Source organism: Polyodon spathula, chromosome 13 (assembly GCF_017654505.1).
Source record: "Polyodon spathula isolate WHYD16114869_AA chromosome 13, ASM1765450v1, whole genome shotgun sequence".
Classification (NCBI taxonomy): domain Eukaryota; kingdom Metazoa; phylum Chordata; class Actinopteri; order Acipenseriformes; family Polyodontidae; genus Polyodon; species Polyodon spathula.
In genome coordinates, this window is record NC_054546.1 from 1484370 (window position 1) to 1509013 (window position 24644).

General features: G+C 36.8%; 1 protein-coding gene across 38 annotated transcripts in view; it reads right to left on the reverse strand.

Annotated features, from left to right (window-relative positions):
* LOC121325528 (transcription factor 7-like 2) overlaps positions 1 to 13061 on the reverse strand; it is an 87976-nt gene extending 74915 nt beyond the window's left edge. For 6 of the 38 annotated variants that reach the window (XM_041268110.1, XM_041268136.1, XM_041268108.1 and 3 more), the window contains exons 1-3: positions 12169 to 13058; positions 11895 to 11958; positions 11602 to 11726 (exon numbers count right to left, since the gene is read on the reverse strand). In XM_041268110.1, the coding sequence (XP_041124044.1) occupies positions 11602 to 11726; positions 11895 to 11958; positions 12169 to 12357 (378 nt within the window). In that variant the 5' untranslated portion in view covers positions 12358 to 13058. Of the gene's footprint in view, positions 1 to 11601; positions 11727 to 11894; positions 11959 to 12168 lie in introns of all 38 variants that reach the window. The other 32 variants (XM_041268114.1, XM_041268111.1, XM_041268101.1 and 29 more) reach the window with 11 other exon arrangements.
* Between the last annotated feature and the right edge of the window lie 11583 nt (positions 13062 to 24644).

Sequence of the window (24644 nt, forward strand, 5' to 3'; positions counted from 1 at the left end):
AAAAACCAAAAGGTCAAATCTGATACTGTAAGCCCAGGGACTAGCAACAAAGTTCAATAAAGACATTTACAAAATGTGGAACTTTTAATGATTTAATGTTTATCAATCATGATACTTAAGATACAGAGACACTCCACAGCAAATCAAAAGCCAATCAACTTACTACTTAACAAACAAACCTACAAAGCAGCACATTTCGCCTAAATACCACTGATCTGTTGATGGCTTAATTCCGGTTTTCACCACGGAAAAAAAAAGAGCTTTAGGCCCTGTAAAAGACTGTAGCCAAGATTTAAAAAAATATATATAATAATAAATTCATCAACAAGTAAATGGCATTAGTGCAGCTATGTTCTCAAGCTGAAGAGAGCATGGCATGCCAACAAGAGATTGTATTGTAACCTAATTGCAAGCAGCAATGAACCCTGGTTCTAAAGTTCACTCCGAGTACGAATGTCAAACTGAGTCAGTTATACTTGGCAAACAGACATTCCCTGCACAGTGCCCAGATAAACCCCAGCACAAGTAAAAGCATTGCGCTGAGCAGCAGATGCAAATTCTAATACAGTGGAGACCGAGTCACTTCTCTATTGATTCAAGCTATCAATAGTAGTTAAAGACAACAGAGCCACTCTTTCTGCCTCATGGACTTTTCATTGGCTCATTTGCACAGCCCATCTGCAGTAAGTGCATCTTTTTGTCATTTCAGCCCGCCTGATCCATTTGTATTACCCGCTGAAACGGCAAGAAATAAGCCCAAAACTGCCACAGTGCATCTCTTCCAGCCCGTCCCCTCTCTGACTAATGCTCCCTGACACTCGTACATCACCCGCAAATTGGCTAAATGAATTAACCACGGCTCTGCTTAACATTACGAGATTTAAATGGATTTTCTCTCTCCAGATCTGCCCAGTAATTGCATTTATCCATCTTGTTGAAGTCCAGTTTACACTTGCTAACATCATGCCAATTCCACCTACATTTTCTGCTCCAGTGGCAGGAGTGCTGCAGATTTGTCATCGGATCATAACAGGTAATTCAAACAACAATTAGTTCGATGACGGCCCGTATGTCAACGTCTGCTCCCAGTCAGCGCGGCTCAGACCCCGCGCTCCCTGCTCATGAAGATGAATTGTGCTCACAATTCTACAGTTTCAATCATCAACAATACTGACTGGAACAGCCGACAGTCCAAAGCAGGCAGGCCTGTTATGATCACAACCTCTTTGCACCTACGAATGCTTGCAGAGAAGGCCTTGCTGCTGCCAATGCTTCTTACTGTTTCAGAAAACACAAGGCCCTCTAAAAACTTAGTCAAGCTTCTGGTACTGAAAACTAATTACTAGATTGAGGCTTCTGAAAACTGTAAAAGTCCTTTATAAAAACGCTAAGGTATATATATTTTTTTGGTTTGTGTGTGTATTTAAACAGTAATACATTAGCCATGCAAAGCCAGAAGAAACAATTCAGCTATGTAAATAAAAGCAACTGTCTCCTTTTCCTAGCAGCTCAGGAATTGGGCCCAATTTAAAACAGCACAGCCTTCCCTGGTTTGTGTCTAATTAATATTTGGATCAGTCCAGCAAGGTAAATGAAGGCTCAACAATGGTACAACAATGGCCATTTTATTTAAGGATTATTCTCTACTTTTTTCACAGCTTTTCAGACAAAGTAGAAAATAATTTCTAATCTTCGTCCTAAAAAGATGAACAAATTTCCATTATTTTGATTTTGTTGACACGGTTCCTGTTTATAAATGAACACGTCCTTGCAATTCCTCACACTGAATATATTTCAGGTATTGCACAGTCACTTGGTAGGAGTTTCACATATTATATAATATTAATATTGATTTGTTATCAATGTTCTTGTTAACCAATGCCTGTGTTAATTAAATCTTAAATGTTCTACTTTACACACGTTACAATCTAGATTCTTATACTTTATATATATATATATATATATATATATATATACACAATATGAACTGTTAAGCTAGCGCATTTGTATACAGTGCAGCACCAATTTCTATATTGAAGTCTTCAATATATAACATTTAATTTACACAAAAAAGTAGAGAAAGGGGAATCACCCTATACCATCCAGTCCTTTTCTTTGTTTCCCAGCCCAGAGTACCTGTACTTCCATTCACGTGTACTCTATCAAACTGGATTGGATTTAATCAGCCTTCATCATTTTAATGCACATCAGCGTTGCCAATATTTCATGCTAAATCCAAGCCTAATCCTACGCTTAGTAAATTCATGTATTTCTGCATTCGGCAAAACAAGCGCATTCACCTTTTGTGTAAATAAGAACGTAGCACCTTGACAAGCAAACAAACTGACAATCGGCTCAAAATCCACCATCTGTCCTTGGATTTAATCAAAACAGCAACTACAACATTAATGAGGAGGATTACAAATCTAAAATACAGGCCACCAATGCATCGTGCAGCCTTAGTTTTTACAATGTATCTTTCAGTCCTGTTTTTTTTTTTTTTTTTTTGGAGGGCAACACATTCCCAGCTGATTTAATAATGTTGCCCACTAATTTACCGTAGCTCAATGTCAAATGGAATTTCACTCTGAATTTAATATACAGTCGTAACACGCATTTTTGTAAGAAAAACAAATACTACAGTACATCTTGTGAGGCATCTCAGCATTCTGGGTCTGAAACCACAAGGTTTTCTTTATGTCTTTTCCCAGTCAACAAACCGAAAACTAAACTGGACACACAAATGGTACAGGAGATAAGTGAAATGCCTTTTTCCAATTATTCTTAAGCAGGTGGTACGGGACCTGTTACTGTAACTGTACTGCAGGTTATCGGTGATCTTCATTTTGAAGTGTCTAGAGGGCACCCAGAGATTCTCTTGTAGGAGGAGGCCCTTTTTGTGAAAGAAACGCTGAATTGTTTTTTGTTAGGTTTTTTTGCTAAAAGGCCCATTATAGCAGGATTACATAAGCCATTAGCTACTAACAACCAAACGAGCAAGATGGGCCGAATGGCCTCCTCTCGTTTGTAAACTTTCTTATGTTCTTATGTTCTTATATCTCTTCAGAAATATAATCTTGTACAAGAAAAAATATCATTTCACCCAAATAAGGTGCTAAACTAATATTAGAAGAAAAATAACTTTAATTATTCCTAAAATAGCCACAGTTCCTTAATGACAAAAGATACAGAGATTATCGCGTATGAAAACATGTCACACTCAAGATGCTGATCCAGAATGGATCCATTTGGCAGTCTTCAGGTGTAAAGCTGTGTTAGGCACAGGTGTGCTTTTTACATTTTAAATGCAAGACTTCTTACTGCCAAATACATCCCAATAGGGTAGCAAACAGTCTCCTTAGCAAAACCAGTAATACTCCTGTTCCTAATCTATAAAACCCCTCATCATGCTTCACCCAAAATGCTCAGGACTAAATAAAGCTGAATACAATTCCCAGGGCGCTTCTTTTTAAAAGAGAGGCGCACAACACTAACATTACTCACGACTGTTCAGTTTTAAACAAAAGTCCAATGCGACAGAATTCCAGGACTGCAATATAATCCTTTTTTGTTTTTCTTAAGAACAGAAGTTAGAGAAGGGTAAGGGAAGTGGGGGTTTTATGAATCCATCTGTAGTCAATAAGGGCATGGAACGAGCGAGATTTAGACTCAGTTAAATGAAACTAAGCCACTCACATGGCCCGTCTATCAAACCTGGCAATAGCCTTGTCCCCGTCCCCCGTTCCCCCCTTTTCTTGTGAAAAAAAGATAAATCTGAACCCTAAAGGACCTATTCTTTGGACATCTAAGTAGGAACTGAGCGCGCTCTCATTACCGTGACATTAACATCAATTATGCGCCCCATTCAAACACCTTTTGTGTCCTGGACGAAGCTCTTTGCGAGCCTGCAATGTTTGGCCTGAGAACTGCTCTCCCTTGAAAGCACTTTCGCGCTCCCAACACCGAATGCAACATTAACAAGTTCCACCTTTTTTTTCCCTTTTATCCCAGCAATTTTCATTCACTTCGCTACCAACTGCTTCAAAGCTGGAAAAAAAGAAGCATGCCCAGCCTTTTCTTTTTCACAACACTGCAGCCACAGAGTTCTTGCAGTGTCAGCGACGTTCAGAATTCATACAAGGACACAGTGAAGGCCTAAAAGAAGATACATCAAGGAATCTCTAGTTGTTACCGTAAGGTGGGTGGAAAGATTGTTTTATACACGGTTGTGCGTCTTCCAACGAAAAAAAAACAAAAACAACAGCATATTCGAACCTGCGGCACCTCTTCCAACCACCAGCCCCCACAGCATGAATCCAGGTGTCCACTCAACTGTTTATTCAAGGGTTTCATTTTAAAAAAAGGAGAGCGAGAGAGCGAGAGAAGCAGTAGCCTTTGTCAAGGCATTTCTATACTGTGTGTGTGCCCGGGTGTAAATTCACAAGCCAGTTTATTTATTTAGTACTCTTTTCTAGTTCAGCATCAGTATCAGTGCCAGATAACAATGTATCTGATGGGGTTTGAAAGAGCAACTACTGTGGGCGTTAATTTTTTATGATGCACACTTTTTGTTCATAGTTTCAGATTCTCATGTCCCAGTTTATTCAATTTTATGATCTACCTTAATATCACTTTTTATTTTTCATGTTTGAACAAACGCAGACGCATCAGTTACCCTTTGACCTTGTAATAGTACAGTCCTCTGTCAATCCCCAAAGTGGCACTTGTAAAAGTTGACCTTCACAAGCTTACCAGGCAATACAATGCAATTATTCTCTTCAATGAATGCTGCAGATTTGTCATATTTGGGATATGAACATCACATCTTGTGGCTCTAGGATACAGTCTTTTTTAAATACATTTGCAAGACGCTTAGCTTCAGTGCATCTAAGAAAGTCTTGCTTAGAAGTTTTAAAAAGTACACACTATACAAAATGCATGCTATTGAAAACATATGTCTGCAAATGTGCATTGCACATTTTAAATATTATTTTGCTTTACTCACATTTACTGGTAAAAACTTTTTTTTTTTTTCACAACATATATATTTTTCACTGTTATACTCATTAATACCCTTTGCTCCCCACACATAGAATGAATAATTTCTTTTCCATGTTTTGAGTAACAGTCTGTGCCTGTGGACTATATTTAACAGAGATGACAAACGTTGTGTTCCAGATGTACAGAGCAATCTTTGTATTCAAGCGTTATGGAAATGCATGACTTAGGGGCCCAGTGTTCCTCTGCTAAGCCAAAATCGATTTCCAGAAACGAAAAACTGGGTAGAAATGACTTACAGATCACAACATTTCTGCCCAACAGATAAGCGCACTAACGCAAACCAACACTTTGTCACAAGTTGTATTGCACTGTCCTTGAAGTGTGGCTTAAACAACTTTAAATACTATTTAATATAAAAAGTATATTTCAATATCTATTAAAAAAAAACAAAAAAAAAAACAGCTCAGATCTAGTCTAGGTAAATAACCATTTTTGACAGACACTAATTATGTGCTCCTATTCAGCAAGGTATAATAATGCAATGCACCTTGGCCTACTAACTCCCAGGAATGTGGGCATACCACCAAAAGTCTATTAGCAGACTGTCAATCAGTTTGAAAAACTACCGACTGACAAAAAGAGACACCAACCCTTTTTACATGCAGTAACTCAATGGGGTTTCTGCCTGTGTATTCTCTTTAAACAATCCAGGATAACTTGGACGCTTCCCAACCAATTATTCATATTATATATTAATAGAAAAAGAAGAAAGTTTGTCTGTCTGTCTGTTCCTTTATGCATTCGGACCCTGCAGGAGCCAGTGCAACCAAACTTTGCATGGCCTCCTCTTTCATCCAGGGGGAGGACGAGGGCTCTGTTTGGATCCAGAATTTTGACCGCCCCCGGGGTACTTTATTTAGTAACCCCGTTGCTGGATCACTACAGTAGCCATGTATCTCAAATTAAAGAAACCCATAAAACCAAAATAAATAAATAAAGAACAAAAAAAATAAAATTAAAAAATGCAAAAAAACTAAAAGGGAAAGGGGTCTGATCGCATTGTGCAACACCCAAGATTGGTAACTTACAGGAAACCATAAGGCTACTGTTCCAGCTAGTTTGTTTATATAGATATGTTTGTTTGTTTGTTTGTTTATTATATATATATATATATATATATATATATATATATATATATATACTCTATATATATATATATATATATTAATATATCTATATATGTATGTATGTATATGTTTTAGTGTGTGTGTGTTTTTCAGTGCATTAACAAAGAGAAAATATAGAGTACAAAGTAAACAGCGTGGTTTGGGAGTGCATTTCAGAATTGATGCTTCTAAATAGCGCAGTGTGTGAACTGTATCAGCACATGATAAAGAAGCCCAGCAAGCTTAACCCCAGCAATCTGCTCGGTAAATATTTACATCGTGAATCTTTTCCATTCATTCACCATTGCTTACAAAACCCTACTGTACTCTACATGTGCAATTCATTGACTTTACAATTTACCACATGTCGAGATGGGAGAGGTCTCGGCTCCATTAGAATCACTGCACAAATATGCAAGTGATTTATTGTTTTAAAAACTGGAGGCCGATTTAATGCAACTCCACTTTTCCTGAACATTACTCCTATTGGCAGACCATGAACAATTACAGTTCGGACTAATTAAGCTCTGAAAATGTGCTGTGCCCCGCTAATGCTTACCAGGCCTCAAATGTATTTTAATGGTGCCAAAAATTAGTTAGAAACTTAACCCGTTTGCATCTGAAATATATTCATGTATTAATTACTAACAATTAAAATAAATAAATAAATACACAAAGTGTTGCTTGTGTCACGAACGGTGTTTAGAAATCAGCTGTTTTTTTAAACAAAAAAGTAATTTGCAAAACAAAAGGATGCCTACATCCTACACAAACTGTCCATGTATTCTGTGACAACCAACACAAAACAAAGTGACATGCTACCAGTAAACCCCTGTGGATAGCAATTAGGAATCATTAACATGTAGAGCCAATTTGATAAGATGCAGGCCTTCTCCAAATCCCTCTTACCCCATTTTATTCACCTCTCGGGCAATGCTGTTTAAAGATGCACCCTCACACACACACACACACACACACACACAATCCAGATGATAATTCCCGTTCTATTGTTATCCCAGTAAATTAAACAAGCTGCTATCTACAAACAAGCAACAGGGCTGTTCAGACATTCAGGGCTGCTTTCAATCCAAATCTGGAGCAAATGTAATAACCTAGTCAGCTAAATGGAATTTATTTTCCTCTGGAAAAATAAATTACCTTCGTAAAGAAGGAAGAAAGACACTTAATTCATTAATCATACTGGACTTCACAAACATATTGTACTTATGAAAACAGTTAACTACTAAACCATAAAAAAATTAAAAAAATAAAAATGAAGCAGAATAACCTGTTTAACAACAGAACAGCCAGTGACTGGGGAGAACTAATATATAAAGAATACGATTATTTTCCTTTTCTATATGGAGAGTGTGTTTGAGAATGTGCTTTGTGCTGTTTGTTTAATTTTTCAAACTGCTTATAATTTTATAGGGAAACCCTGACCCATTGCCAGTGTCTGCAGACCTTAGACATTATAAGGCCAGCATGGCGTCAAATATCTTAACATTTAAAATTCTTACAGGCTGTAAAAAAAAAAAAAAAAAAAAAAAAAAAGCCTGTGGATTTACAAGCCTGTGCTGCCTGCCAGCAGACGAGTGTGGCACATTTCTGCCAGCAGACCTGCTGAGGTGTGTTTCTGCCTAGAGCAGCAGTATTAACCCATTGACTTTAAACACGGGTTCAGACCCAGCGTTGGGCTTGTAAAAGCAGTGAACGCAATCGTTTCCAGCGCACCGTGAGCGAATGAGGGGCTCCACTTAGCACTAAACTATCATTTCTGAAAATATACTGCTGCAGCAAGGCATGATGGTCAAACTGCTAAATGAAAATACATGTGACAGAAATTAAACAAAAAAGGAATTAGACCCCCCCGCCCCCAAGGAATCTAGTCACTGTGCTGCAGGAAACATGCTAAATCCAGGCTCCCTCATGCAGGGCAGCCAAAAACATACAGCTTAAACACAGCCCACAAACAGCTGGAAAAATCTCCTCAGTTTTAGTAACTGAACCGAAATGCACATTATCACGATAACCTGCAGCTGTCAGTGCAAAACACACTGCCATCTACATGACTGCTGAGCCTAATGAAGAGCCACATTGATAATGTGCTTCCACAAACCAGTACATCTTTCACATGCTAACCCATGTGCTTTACTTATTAATACACTGCTGCAGAACTATTCAATTCAAGTCACTCTGGGAATTACTAATAAAACTATAACAAATAAAATATGCCTTCTCCTTGTGATGGTAGAAAAAAAGCCTTGTCATATATAACTGATGATGATATATATATATATATATATATATATATATATATATATATATATATATATATATATATATATACACACACACACACACACACACACACACACCAAATGCATCCAAATAATTTGTTTATTTATTTTTAAGTTGAAATGTAAACATTTAAAGTTGGAATAGTGCAGGAGTAGTTATTATGTGAACAGGTGATCACTCTCTCATTTTAGTATTTATGCTATACGTGTTTAAATGATGTATGTACGCAATACACTGCTCACATTCCTTCTGGTTTTAACAAACAAAGCCTCTTTAAAAAGGCATTGAGCGTGGCAGAGAGCCGGCATGCCATGACATAGCCCATTTAGTTCAGCCAAACACAAAAAAGGTCTAGTACCACATGCAAGAGACACATTTTTACTTGTTTTTTAGGGTGCCAAGTATTTAGTTTACTGGGTTTTTTTTGTCTCCCGCCCCATTCAAAATGTAAAGCTGTACAATGCTAAGTAAAACTACATGACATAAATGTGCCTGGAATGAGAGCTGTCACAACACCTCATGTGGATGGGTCATTTGAACACTTTTCTCTGTTAAACTCAGTAGTAATGTCTGCTTTTGTAAGGTGCAAAGGGTTAAACAGTCATTAGGTGTAAACACTAGTGCCATTTAAACTTGAAAGCTTGATTATTTTGTTTTTTTAATGTTAAACAAGACTGTCACTGATTAAGACAGCTTTGTTTACGAGTTTTTATAAAGCTATTTTAATATGAAGGCCCGTACACATGATTGGGATGATCTGTGCCAGGGTTGTTTTTAAATGTGGTATTTTTTACCAAATTGAATAATTGCTGACAATTATAAAAAATGCCATACTAAATCAAACTTTTTTTTTTCTGATTAGCTTATATAGAAGAAAATTACTATTTTTATATTCCTAATAATCTGCATAATCTCCATACTGGGCAGCAGTACCATTTAAAATAATAATAATATAATAATAATAATAATAATAATAATAATAATAATAATAATAATATACTTTTTTGTTATGATCTTAAATTTTCTGAGTGCAATGTTTGCATCATCCACTAACTTGCTATGTACTGCACTAAGATTTTATAATCATGATTATCACAACAAATACAAAACATTAGGTATTCAAAAACAACATTTATATTTGATATTACATATGAAAAATACATTAATTTGACTGCAAATACATTACAAAATAACTAGTATTTTATGATTAAATTGTTAAAGTTGAAAGAAGTAATAGTTTGGGAGCTTTCTTTTTTTTTTTTTTTTTTTTTTTACAATGGCAAAAGGAAATTTTACTGTAACCGCAAATGCAAATAAAGTCGTTTAACAAAAACAACAACAAAAAACACAATGCAATTAAATAACAGAATATTACTTAAATAAAAATAAAAAGATAGATAAAATAATTAAAAGAATAATGGAACAACACGCATTTCTGTAACTGTACTATAATCCGAGGTGACAGTTCTAAAGTAGGGACTTGTAATTAGAAACTAATATAAAAAGCACTTGCTTTAGAACATTGCCCCAGTTGCGTTTATATTGTCCCACTGGGACCCCAGTGTGCTGTAGGATAACTCTTATATGTATAATTATTCACTGCTCAAAATATATAAGTGATAGTTGTTATTAATTAAATGCAGTATAAATGCCTTAATTAAACCTTATTTTAAAAAGCTTATGATTTAAAAGGTGCGCCATTATTATAACGACATTGAGAAGCACTTATCCGTAGTGGCAATAATGGGGAGGGTTGAAATATTCTAAGATTATAATGCATGTTATAAAATAACGCATATTTATAAAAAACCAGGAAACAAAATAAATATTTCAGACATGCTTAGATAAACGACCTCATGTTATGATCACTTCAATTGTATCTTTATTTTGCCAATGTATCAAATCAAGATGTTGGATTACTGATTATTTTAGTGCAAGTACTCATTATCAAAACAAAGTAATCATTACCAAAAACTATGTATATCAAGACGATACGAGACATCTTTCAACCACGGGCATATTTATGATTTGGGATAGGTTGAAACAAGTGAAATCAATGAGGTAACATTCGCGCAAACGACTTCTCAGCACAAAGGTACAACACCGCATTCACTTTAAAACTGCCAGCAATGCACACCTTTTTTTAAGGATAATCTATTACCATTCGGGAATCTGTACAAAACAAAACATCCACAGTGTGCTGTGAACACAATATTACTGTATAACAATTCACATCCGGCATTACTTTTGCATGGAAGCGACACCTCTCACATACCCATACCTATGATGAAACGCAGGTAAAAAGCTAAATGCACATTGCTTTTACTGTAAACAAACACAACGTGGATTCCTTAACAAGAACGAGACAGCTGGCTGCAGGGCATGAAGTCTACAAAATACCCCAAAGACCCAGCAAGACATTAGAAATGTTTGTTAATAATAACGGGCTATAATATATATATATATATATATATATATATATATATATATATATATATATATATATATATATATATAATGCATGCAATTTATTTTATAATTCCAAGCATTTCATAGTATACTGCGCTACAGAATGTGAATTTACAGATACATTACCAAAAAAAGTAAAATACGAAATGACATTATTTTTTTATGTACAATAATGATAACACTAGCGTGTGTAAAATAAGCGTGAAACTGCAACCATGTATCTTAAAAGTAAAACTATTTTATAAACAACATACGACTGGCAATGGAATACACATAAACCACAAGTTACTTGTACTGACGCAAAATGCACTGCAGCGACCCCGTGACTACAGCAAGCAAAACATTTACTGGTAACGTGAAATTAAAAACAAGTTAAAATAAAATAAACTCCAGAAGCCAAATCAATTATGAAATGTGTTAATGTTAAAGATGGAATTCGTACGCAGCTAAACAAATGGCACAGAACTTTAAAAACTTGTGAAGCTTTTTTCTAAAACAATGTATCACGCACATTATATATATATATATATATATATATATATATATATATATATATATATATATATATATATAATGTGTGTGTGTGTGCGTGTGCGTGCATAAATAATCCCACTGCCATCATCACGTGTGGCTTTTATATTAAGGGAATTAAACCCAAACTTACTGTTCGAGCAGTTGGAGAGAGTGATCCATTCTGAAGGTAAGGGCTTGTGAGATCGGGGATCATTATAAACGGGTAACCCGGGTATGGTGGGCTCTTAAACAAACCTCCATCTTGCCTTTTTGCTGCTAACATGGCGGGGGTAAAAGAAGAAAACTTTTGTAAGTGCCTTGAAAACTTGTTTTGCATCTCAGAGGCAGTCATCAATGCAAAACACAACACACGCAGAGACTGCGCTTGCCTTTCGTTTTAACAAGCCAGGCGAGAGACCAAAACAAGTGTATGATTAAACTCACCCTCTAAACTTTCTCTTGATTTGTCTCTGAAAGTTTCTGATCTAGGCGGAGGCCGTCTTTCCGCCTTGAAATGTAACGAAACACAAGGATTGCATTAAAATTAGAGAGAGAGAGAGAGAGAGAGAGAGAGAGAGAGAGAGAGAGAGAGAGAGAAATAAAGTTATAATCGGTGCGGAATTCTGTGTTTGCAAACTGAACTATTGCAAAACATCACGGAATGCACATACATTTCATATAAAGCAGACACGGGGCGATCGACCCCTTTGCCACTTACCTCTGAATCTGACGAGCTGTTTTGATTCGTTTCTGATTCGTTTACTAGAGAAGATTTGACGTCTGCTAAATCCCTTTCTGCTGAAGAGTTCTCCGAGATTTTTTCCTCCTGCTCGCCTTCGTCTTTGAAGGCGATCATTTCATCGTTCGCCCCCAGATCGTCCCCTCCACCGCCGTTGAGCTGCGGCATTTTCACGAGCAATTTTGGGGCAAAAAACAGAAAGTTTTTTAAACCCTTGATCTCTGTGATCCTGGACTCGAGCTAAACTTTAGCGTCTGTATAATCGTTTTCCAGTGGCTGGTGGTTTGTACAAACTAATAAAAAGGGGGATTCTTGCCAGAAAAAGAAGCAGGAGAAGGAGCTGAACCGCTCGGATTGAGTGAGTTGAAGTTGGTCGGAGTGGTTTTCGGTTCAAAGGCGGCGCTGATTGACAGATAGAGGGGATGGAAATAGAGAGAGTCTGGATTCAGGATTATTGACAGGGAGAAACACACAAGAAACTAATGAGATTCAAACAGGGAGGGACCTGAAGTGACGTTTTCATAAATAGAGAAGGGCAGGAAAGTAAGGAGAGAAAAAAAAACAACAACAAAAAAACTACGATTTGAGACAGCCGGCGGACTAGTGTTTAGTTTTGCAAAGCAAGTAAAAAAAAAAAAAAAAAGCGAGTTTGAGAAAGGCATGAGAACTAAAGCAGGAACATGCACGGGGTCGCTCACCAGCTCCCGCAGCAATAATTGCTAAATAAGCTGAAGATAATAGCGGTAATAGTCATTCTGGTAGTATGGTTAGCCACAGCTGTCACTAACCGAGTTCCTAACATTATTATTTATATTTCTACGGTCTAGAATAGTTTTAGTTATGTAATTATTCGACTAACACTAACTCCGGGTTTCGGCATGGATTAAAAAAAAACAAAACAAAAGCATTGCAAAAAAAAAAAAAAAAAAAAAAAGTTAATATAAATTAATACGCAAATGTACCATGGTGCAAATATATATCATGAATACGATATCAATATATATATATAATATAGATATATAATATATAGATATATATATATTATATATAATATATATGTGTGAACTTTTCGCACTGACAATCGGATTTATAGTAAATGTTTCATGAATCCGATGTATTAACCTGGCTACTTAATTGGGGTGGATGGTGTTATTTTAAAACTGTTTTAATACCGCAATAACACTTTTGATAAAATTACTCCATACATAATTGTTGGTCGTGTCCTTATTTATTTGTGTAAATTTGTTATTTCAATTTATAACCCACATTAACAACACATTTAACACATGTGTGTGTTTTTTAAAATATTGGGTTTAATTTACTGTGTTTTTATATATTGTTTATATATACAGATCTATATATATATATAGAGAGAGAGAGAAAAAAAAAGAAAAAAAGGTGTGGGAAACAGCTAAAAGTATTTTTAAGTACAATTCATTATGGGCAATGCGGAGGGCTAATGAGCCTCCTCCGATCTAGGGGCTATGCATTGTTCATAAATAAAAGAACAGGAATCGGCCTGTCTGTGGACTTTTCTTGCACAGGTTTCCTTAGTTCAGGACAGAGAAAACAGTACTACTAAAAAGTTTTGAGCTATTACCTTTTCTTTTTTGGCCCAGTAGAAAAAAAAAAACAAAAAAAACAAAACAAAAACAACCCTAATGTTTATTGTGTTTTTTGTCCACATTGTATCTAAATTCATGGATGTTTGTGGCTGTCTACTGGGGTAATGGAATCTGTGGCTTGGGGACTGATTCCGTTCTGTCAAGACAGCAGGTCTTCCATCAAGGGAGGGCATATTGGAGCCCTAAGACCTCAACAGAGCCACTGAGCACAGTGCTAAACAAAGGGCAGCCCTGGCAGGCTGCAGTTGATAGGAAGCCTGTGTTGTGCAGCGCTATCCTTGTTTCCCGAGAAGGAATCGTGCAGTGGGCATCCCTCTGCTTTTTTCTCTAGGCCAGTAAGATGTGTGTGGATATTTTGTTTTTGTGTCTGTCTCAACCCTGAATATACTTGTAGTATCTATTAATTTATATTCATACGCATATCACCAGTTTTATCTTACAGAAATACAGTAAGTTTATACATTTTTTAAATATATACTTCGCCAAAGCTTTGTGTTCCTAGACTTTTAGAGAATGGGTTTAAGAAGCAGTGTGTTACTCTGTATGCACTTTGAATGGGGGATATATTGACAAATTCCCTCTCTGACACGCTTCTGATCCAGGCATAGTTGGCACAAAGAGTAAAGTAAGAATGTAGCCGACCTCCAGTGTTTGCTAATAATTCATGTTTTTTTGTTTTTTTTTTACCCTGGTAAGACTCTTTAGGATCTGCATTTCAGTTTTAAGAGTCACTTAAAAAGTAAAAAAATAAAAAAAAATTCTGACCAACTTGACCAACTTTGTATACATGCATGTCCTAGGGATGCAGTCTGGAAATAAGCAATTCAGAGATATCAGAGTCATGTTGACACTCACAGAACTATTTTGCAAATCTATATAAAGATGTATGCCTAAATTTTAAATAATAATAATAATAATAATAATAATAATAATAATAATAATAATAATAATAATAATAATAATAAACCTGCAACATTTTATTTATAAACTCTTTATTTTTAGAGCAGGAATTATTTAGCTTAAATACTGTAAAGCAGTTTGTGTATTAATAATTGGCTTGAACACTAAACCGCTACATCATCTAATGCTCTAAGCTCTATCAATTCAGCTCAAGCTACAGTAGTTCAGCACTTCAAGATAATCTAGCAATCTTGCCATTCAATAATATCAATGTCAAAAATGAGAGGAAATAATGGTGTGCAGAGATGCAAAGGTCAGCCTGCTACATCATATAGGGGTTTATACAGACTCATTAACATACCTACAGAACATGTTTCTGTGCAAAGTATATCTGTTATTAATCTTAAAAAAAGATGGACCTCCTAATGGCGCAGCCTGTGCTGTTCGTAGCAACAACCATGTTAAGGGGTTACTGTCAAACTGTTTGCCAGCTCTCCACAGAGAAAGCTGAATACATTACATAAATGCCTGTTACTAACAAGAAGAATTTGGCATTACACTTTCAGCATTTAGTCAGATTTCCTGACTGATTTTCCTGTTGCAAGGAAAGCTTTACTCAATGCCTTTAACTGCTTTCTACCCAATAGCTTTTTAACCAGTTCAAATTAATTCTGCTTTCTGAATAACATGCTGCTTAACCACCAGTGTTTGCTTGCATTGGCTTTCTATATTACCTGGACAACGGTAATATGACAATTGATTTCAGCTTTATTTCATTACATGTATTCTTAGCTTAGAAAGTCTAAGCTGAATTCCAAAATCAAATTGAACACAAATGGTTTGCTGGCTGTAGAGAGGTTCACATGATGTCATTAGACAGGCTTTATCCCTGGTAAGTTGGTGGTATGCAAATCATTGGGATGCTTTTCCAAATATCAACAGACAGTTCAATACAGAAAACAGAGCACTTCCGGGTGATGGCTGTACAGCTATAGAATCACCCTGTAGAATTATAGAATCACCCTATAGAATTATAGAATCGCCCTAAGAATTAACTAATTGTGCTTCGTAAAGTCGAATGAAACCTTGTGAATAGTGTTACGTTAACATATTTAATATGCTTTGCAGTTTTAGTATTGCAAAACTTTTGGCCAGAGCTGTAAGTCACTAATTAGATCAAATACAGGACCCTGTTCAAAATGAAATATGTGAAGGCTTCAGGAATATCGAACTGTATTCATTAAAGCACTTTAAAAGTGGCCTTAAAACAAACTTTTTTGTTCAAACTTGCTATTCAGGAGCTTCCTTTCCATTGTGGCATACACATGTAAGACATTGGAGCTACACTTTAGCTTGAATGAGAAGATGAACGTGCTTGAATGAGAGAATGAACATGCTTGGAACTACACTTTAGCTTGAATGAGAGGATGAACATGCTTGGAACTACACTTCAGCTTGAATGAGAGGATGAACATGCTTGGAACTACACTGTAGCTTGAATGAGAGGATGAACATCCTTGGAACTACACTTTAGCTTGAATGAGAGGATGAACATGCCTGGAGCTACACTTTAGCTTGAATGAGAGGGTGAGGGTGAACGTGCTTGAATGAGAGAATGGACATGCTTGGAACTACACTTTAGCTTGAATGAGAGGATGAACATCCTTGGAACTGCACTTTAGCTTGAATGAGAGGGTGAACATGCTTGGAGCTACACTTTAGCTTGAATGAGAGGGTGAACATGCTTGGAGCTACACTTTAGCTTGAATGAGAGGATGAACATGCTTGGAGCTACACTTTAGCTTGAATGAGAGGATGAACATCCTTGGAACTACACTGTAGTTTGAATGAGAGGATGAACGTTCGTGGAACTACACTTTAGCTTGAATGAGAGAATGAACATGCTTGGAGCTACACTTTAGCTTGAATGAGAGGATGAACATGCTTGGAGCTACACTTTAGCTTGAATGAGAGGATGAACATGCTTGGAGCTACACTTTAGCTTGAATGAGAGGATGAACATGCTTGGAGCTACACTTTAGCTTGAATGAGAGGATGAACATGCTTGGAGCTACACTTTAGCTTGAATGAGAGGATGAACATGCTTGGAGCTACACTTTAGCTTGAATGAGAGGATGAACATGCTTGGAACTACACTTTAGCTTGAATGAGAGGATGAACATGCTTGGAACTACACTTTAGCTTGAATGAGAGAATGAACATGCTTGGAGCTACACTTCAGCTTGAATGAGAGGATGAACATGCTTGGAACTACACTGTAGCTTGAATGAGAGGATGAACATGCTTGGAGCTACACTTTAGCTTGAATGAGAGAATGAACATGCTTGGAGCTACACTTTAGCTTGAATGAGAGGATGAACATGCTTGGAACTACACTTTAGCTTGAATGAGAGAATGAACATGCTTGGAACTACACTTTAGCTTGAATGAGAGGATGAACATGCTTGGAACTACACTGTAGCTTGAATGAGAGGATGAACATCCTTGGAACTACACTGTAGTTTGAATGAGAGGATGAACATCCTTGGAACTACACTGTAGTTTGAATGAGAGGATGAACGTTCATGGAACTACACTTTAGCTTGAGTGAGAGGATGAACGTTCTTGGTACTACACCCATGCCTTTCCTATAGTTGTATTTAAGTAATATTTTCATATTGCAAGTGTGGAATGCAAACCAGCTGGCCAGTGATTGATTTTCAGTTTGTAGAATTGTTGGCATCCACTGATCCAATGGTCAGCTCCAGGTCCATTGTTGGGTGATAATGGTTGTGAAAATTTGTAGTAAAGTAAGTTGTCTTGTGAACCAAGCTCTGTTTGTGGCCGTTAGAGTTATTAGGATAGAGCAACTGCCACCTTACTCCAATAGCGAAGCTGGAAAATAATTCATTGAAAGTACTTATTAACAGCTGTTTAGTCTTTCTTAATCCATACTGAAATGTAAAAAAAGCTATATTTTTCCTCCCGCTTTCAGTGGGTTATGCCTTGATACAGCATCACACATCAGTCTTCATTCCTTGTTCTCTAGAGAACAGATGGAGCCAACAGACAGACTTTTGATGATTTTCTGGAATGAGAAAACAATTCTGCTTTCTGCAGCACCACCGACCTGAAACCCAGTTGGACTCAGCTATAGAGAAGTCAAACTCAATGGCACTGATTGAGTGCAGCTTGTAAAAATCTTTAGCCAGTAAAAACAGCCTTCGACCATGGTCTTGGGTATTTATCCACTCACACACTTGACCAATGCTAAAGTTACTGCTTAAAGATTAAGTCATTTTAAATCTATTTTTGCTTTTCTATTTTTTATTGTAAAAGTATTTCCTGCCGCCTAAAATGTTATTGTCTATATTTGGTTTACTTATACATCACATGCATGCAATAGAACAATTGTATATCAGTTCATATGAATTCCTGGCATATCAATTAGACATGACTGGTAGTCTGTGTAACAGACAGGCTGCTATTTTTACTCCCTTTATCACAGCTCAGTACTGTATGGCAAGATCGCTGCTACTGCAGCTCAGTGCTGTATGGCAAGATCGCTGCTACTGCAGAGAGCTTTCTGTTTTTGTTTCTTGGAGATCAGACACTCTTTGAACCTTCTGCCTTCTCAATAAGATTTGTAGGTATTTGCTTTCTTTTTTAATTTAAAACAAGTGTAAATAGCAAATAATGTCAGTTAAACATGTTTGGTCTTTTTGAACACGTTAATTACATTGGAATGTAAGGAATTGCTGCTGCCTCTTCAGCATGGAGTGTGTTTATTTCTGTAATGCGCACATTAAAATAAGCTGGTTTTAATGAGTTCATTAACAATAAAATTCAACTCAAAGTATTTCCTTGTGTTAAAAACAGCCTTGGTACTGAATTTTACAACGTGTGAGATTTTCAATGAAAGCCAATTAAACGTCTTCATTTCCAAAGTAAACATGTTAGGAATCTGCCTTGGTGGTAGAGAGGAATATCAATGAAAATTGGTTAGACTTGGCACTTCAACATGGTTTTTAGTATGTAGTGGTATTCGGCATGCTCGTTTCAAATGTGTCTGCTGGCCTTTTGGGGTGCACCAAGGAGGGGAGCTGCAAGTGATTGAACCCCCTCCAAGGGCCCCACTACATCCCATCCAGCCCCATCATATTTTTAGATTTAAACAGAAAAAAATGCAAATGGATTTTATTTCAAATAATTTTTGAATTTTTTATTTTTTATTTCCATTTCAACCTAACTTGAAGAAATCTGAAAGAAGAAATGAAAAAATATTTTTTTAACCCATATAAAAAGTCTTTTCATGTGCCCCACTGAGCTTGGGGGCCCCACTGGGACAGCTGTGTTGTTTAACGCCCCCACCCCCCTCATCAGCACTGGTCATAGGAGTGGATGAGTAGGCAGAGTGACATTTTCGGCTATTCCATGCTGTGCGAACCTGTTATTGGCTGACTAACAGTATTTTGAAGGACTGTTAGTTGAAATCAGTGGAAATCCTACTTATCCGTTGTTGGCCAAAAGTGCGAACAAAAATACAAAGACCTCCCCCTCCCAATTCACCAGGGGAATGTGTTATTACTAGCACCAGGTGGCATGTATTTTCTGTTTGGAGAAAGAGTAGAAAATAATAGTTCCAGCTGTAGACTATTATTATTGAAGTAATAGGAAGTTGTTCTTTAAGAAAGGAGTGTGGAGGTGAGGCAGACTTAAAAAACATATACATTGACAGCAGAACAGTGCAAATCGATCCGAGCGTATAGGTAACACTTGAAATGCAATTTGAAGGACACAAATTCTGCCTATGCAAAGAGGAAAATCATTGTTACCGCTGTTAAATATGAATTCATAAATTTGTTAGACGGTACATTTCAGATGGTGATAATACATTCTCTATTGTGCGTTTACAGAAAAGTTTGAAAACCGAATAAACAAGATCCATAAGCTCAACCAGCATTGCCAATGCATAGGATCTGGAACACTGCCATTGATTCAGTACATTGATACTGCAATGGGCTGCAGTATATTTTGGTGTAATGTTTCTACCAGTGGATGTTACCATTCTAGCTGCAACTGTGCTCCAATTGCCCCTTGTGCTAGCCATTGCGTTGTCTTTGCAGAGCCTTGCCATTGAAGATCTGTTGGCAAGGGATTCTGTATCCCTTTCCTTCTTGTTTTGTTCTTATGAAACCATGCAGGGAAGTTAGTTATGAGACGATATTCTACATTCTGTGGATGCCTGCACTTGTGCTGTGTTTTTTATATAAGAGACCAGGGAAAAGGGTGTTCAGTTAGACCTTGTTTGGAATGTCTTAGTTGAGTTCAGTAAAATAAATCAAAAGTGTGTAAGACTCTAAAATACCCTAAGTTCACTTTTGCGATGATGTATTCATATAGCGCCTCTAGGAAAAGTGGCTTCCTTTCTTTACAAAACAAAGATGATGCAGGATGTGAATCCCTGCATTCATGATGGGCCTGTCCCCTTCATAAACACTGATGATTAGTGGATCCCTGCATTCATGATGGGCCCGCCCCCTTCATGAACACTGATGATTAGTGGATCCCTGCATTCATGATGGGCCCGCCCCCTTCATAAACACTGATGATTAGTGGATCCCTGCATTCATGATGGGCCCGCCCCCTTCATAAACACTGATGATTAGTGGATACCTGCATTCATGATGGGCCCGCCCCCTTCATAAACACTGATGATTAGTGGATCCCTGCATTCATGATGGGCCCGTCCCCTTCATAAATACTGATGATTAGTGGATCCCTGCCTTCACGTTGGGCCCGCCCCCTTCATAAACACTGATGATTCGTTTTGCAGATGACATGCATTCAATTGGTGGAGCCTACACGCTGTGTTTCTTTTTCATCTCATATTGACACATGTACAGTATCTGGAAAAAAACTATTAATAAAATGTCACATGGAACCATCAGTCCTTTGCTTTTTTTAGAACTAAATAATAATAGAGCAAGTGAAGTCCAGGTGTCAAAGAAGATTACTGTGATGACTCCAAAGCAAATATATGGGGACACAAACACCCCTACTGTACTAACACACCTTAAACGCAATCAGTTTTTCTATAGCTTACAGTTTTACTAAACATGCTATTCAAACACAACTTTGAATATACTTTTCTATGGATTTCAAGCCTGTAAGCACTTTGACATACCATTTCAAGTATAGCAGAAATAGCTGCAGAATATATTGTTACAATATCTCAGATCAAGTCATGTAATGATCAATGAACTCTTTCTAAAACAAGCAACCAGGTACTTTGACATCGGTTGCTATAACCATTATGAGATATATATATATAGTACCAGTCAAAAGCTTGAGTACACTTGCTGGAAACTAAGTTTTTTTCATAATTGACAATGTTTTACTTTGTATACGTTTTTGTAAATACTTGAAAATGAAAACACATGTTACAATATACAAAACAAAACATAAGGAGTATCAAAGCAATATTCAAGAAAATTGAAAATTGTCTCTAAATCTTGGATTCCTCAAAATAGCCACCCTTGGCCTTAACAACAGCCTCACAAACACAAGGCATTCGGTTAACAAGTTTCAGCAGGAAATCACCCGACATGTCTTCCCAGCTCTTCTGCAGCAATTCCCAGAGATGTAGGGCACTTGTGGGTAGCTTTGCTTTGACTCTTCTGTCCAGTTCGTCCCATACAAGTTCTATGGAACTGAGGTCTGGAGACTGGGCAGGCCAGGTCATTAGATTGAGTTGTCCTTCACTTTCCTTCTTCGCCAGATAGTTCTTGCACAACTTTGAGGTGTATTTCAGGTCATTATCTTGCTGAAGAATGAAGGACTGCCCAACTAGCCGTAATCCTGATGGAATGACATGCCTCTGAAGTATGCTATGATAGCCATGCTGGTTGAGCTTGCCATGGACTTGGTAAAGATCACCAACTCTGTCACCAGCAAAGCAACCCCAGACCATGACACTACCTCCTCCATGCTTGATAGTGGGAACCACACATGCAGAACTCAAGCGCTCACCCTCTATGTGTCTTATAAATACTCAGCGGTTGGACCCAAATATTTCAAATTTTGACTCATCGGTCCATGAGACCGACTTCCACTCCTCAAATGTCCAGTTTCTGTGTTTTTTGTCCCAGGCAAGTCTCTTCCTCTTATTCTGCACTCTTAAAAATGGTTTCTTTGCAGCAATTCTTCCAGTTAGGCCAGCTTCACGCAATCTCCTCTGAACAGTTGATGTTGAAACATCTGTACTTCTAGTAGCATTTAGCTGAGCTTGTATTTCAGGGGCAGTTAATCGCCGGTTTGGTCCGCATGGGTGCCAGTTTCTTCAAATTGTTTGATGTTCTTGGCCACAGCAGTTAGAGACACTTGCAAAGTTCTTGCAATTTGTCTAAAGATTGATCTTCATTTCTTAAAGTAATTACAGACTGTCTTTTTTCTTTGCCTAACTGAGCATATTTTTCCATTTTCTGCTCCCTTACATTCAGGAATGACAAACTTGTGCCTATGCTACCTATATTTATAGTAATCATGGACCCCCACCTGTTAACAATACTTGGTGACAAAAGGTTAATTAGGTAACATGCTAGTTAACTCAGAGAACATCTAACAAAGACTATTTTATACTTAGGCCAGTGTTCTAACACCGTGTTATACATGTTTCAGACTTTTAACTGACTTGGGCTTCAGACTGAAATCCCCTTGCTTTGGGTGATCATTTCAATGAAATTGACAAGATTTATATTTTCATTTAAAAATTACATTTTTGAATGCAATTCACTTATGATTATCAGCTTATATAAGTACACATATCATATAATGAAATATTAAGTTCTTATAGACAAGTTTATACAGTTAAAAGCGTAGATAATCATGAAAAACGAGGTTTCAAGCAGGTGTACTCAAACTTTTGAGTGGTACTGTGTGTGTGTGTGTATGTATATATATATATATATATATATATATATATATATATATATATATATATATATAATCTCGTTATAGCAATTATATAGTATTATGCGTATAAAGCGACTGTACGTTTACATATACCGTTTATTGCCAAATACGCATTATTTCCCTTTTTGGTTAATTACGAGGTACCAAAATACATGCAAGGTTTACACAGGAGATACTGTACATTTGATCAATATTAATAAGGCTACACAAACTCCACTGGTAATTAAGGAGAGCCTCTCTCCTTTGATTCAGCCCATTACTAACGCCTCTGCATCTTTAGATTAAAACCCGACCTCTTTTACTTAATAATATGAAATCCTCCATGTATCTTCTAAAAGCTTTAATAAGACAAAGATAAGATTTGCATCCCCATGCAAGTGTCTTTTTCAATTGATTTTGAAGCTGCCATTGATGTGCGAGAATGGATGTTTTCCTCTGTTCTTAAGGGGGTCTAATAGAGGAGGAGGGATTTGAGGAGGAGATTTTGCTACTTTGATCTTCAATCAGTAAAATTCCTATTTCTCTTTGTCAGACTATATTTGGTAAATAGCACTGACAATCCACGTGGTTAGTAAGATGAAAAACAAAAAGGGTTTCTGTGTTTCGTATTTTTCCAGTGTTTCGATGTAGAATATGAATTGCTTTTCCTCTGCTTATTGCTCATTGCAAGTACAGTAATAATAATAATAATAATAATAATAATAATAATAAAATAATAATAATAATAATACATCAAATTAAAAAAAAAACATAAAAAAAATTATAACAATGCCCTGGCCATTATTTTTGTTCCTTAAAAGTAGTTTGTAAGTGAAATCCATGCCTGTTTCTATTTAATGATTGCTATTTGAGGGGCTGTATCACTGTGTTATTTAATGATTGCTATTTGAGGGGCTGTATTGCTGTGTTATTTAATGGTTGCTATTTGAAGGGCTGTATTGCTGTGTTATTTAATGATTGCTGTTTGAGGGGCTGTATCACTGTGTTATTTAATGATTGCTATTTGAGGGGCTGTATCGCTGTGTTATTTAATGATTGCTGTTTGAGGGGCTGTATCACTGTGTTATTTAATGATTGCTATTTGAGGGGCTGTATCACTGTGTTATTTAATGATTGCTATTTGAGAGGCTGTATCGCTGTGTTATTTAATGATTGCTATTTGAGGGGCTGTATCACTGTGTTATTTAATGATTGCTATTTGAGGGGCTGTATCACTGTGTTATTTTAATGATTGCTATTTGAGGGGCTGTATCACTGTGTTATTTTAATGATTGCTATTTGAGGGGCTGCGTCACTGTGTTATTTAATGATTGCTATTTGAGGGGCTGTATTGCTGTGTTATTTTAATGATTACTATTTGAGGGGCTGCGTCACTGTGTTATTTAATGATTGCTATTTGAGGGGCTGTATTGCTGTGTTATTTAATGATTGCTATTTGAGGGGCTGTATTGCTGTGTTATTTAATGGTTGCTGTTTGAGGGGCTGTATTGCTGTGTTATTTAATGATTGCTATTTGAGGGGCTGTATCACTGTGTTATTTTAATGATTGCTATTTGAGGGGCTGTATCACTGTGTTATTTTAATGATTGCTGTTTGAGGGGCTGTATCACTGTGTTATTTAATGATATTACTATTTGAGGGGCTGTATCACTGTGTTATTTTAATGATTGCTATTTGAGGGGCTGTATCACTGTGTTATTTAATGATTGCTATTTGAGGGGCTGCGTCGCTGTGTTATTTTAATGATTGCTATTTGAGGGGCTGCGTCACTGTGTTATTTTAATGATTACTATTTGAGGGGCTGTATCGCTGTGTTATTTTAATGATTGCTGTTTGAGGGGCTGTATCACTGTGTTATTTAATGATTACTATTTGAGGGGCTGTATCACTGTGTTATTTTAATGATTGCTATTTGAGGGGCTGTATCACTGTGTTATTTTAATGATTGCTATTTGA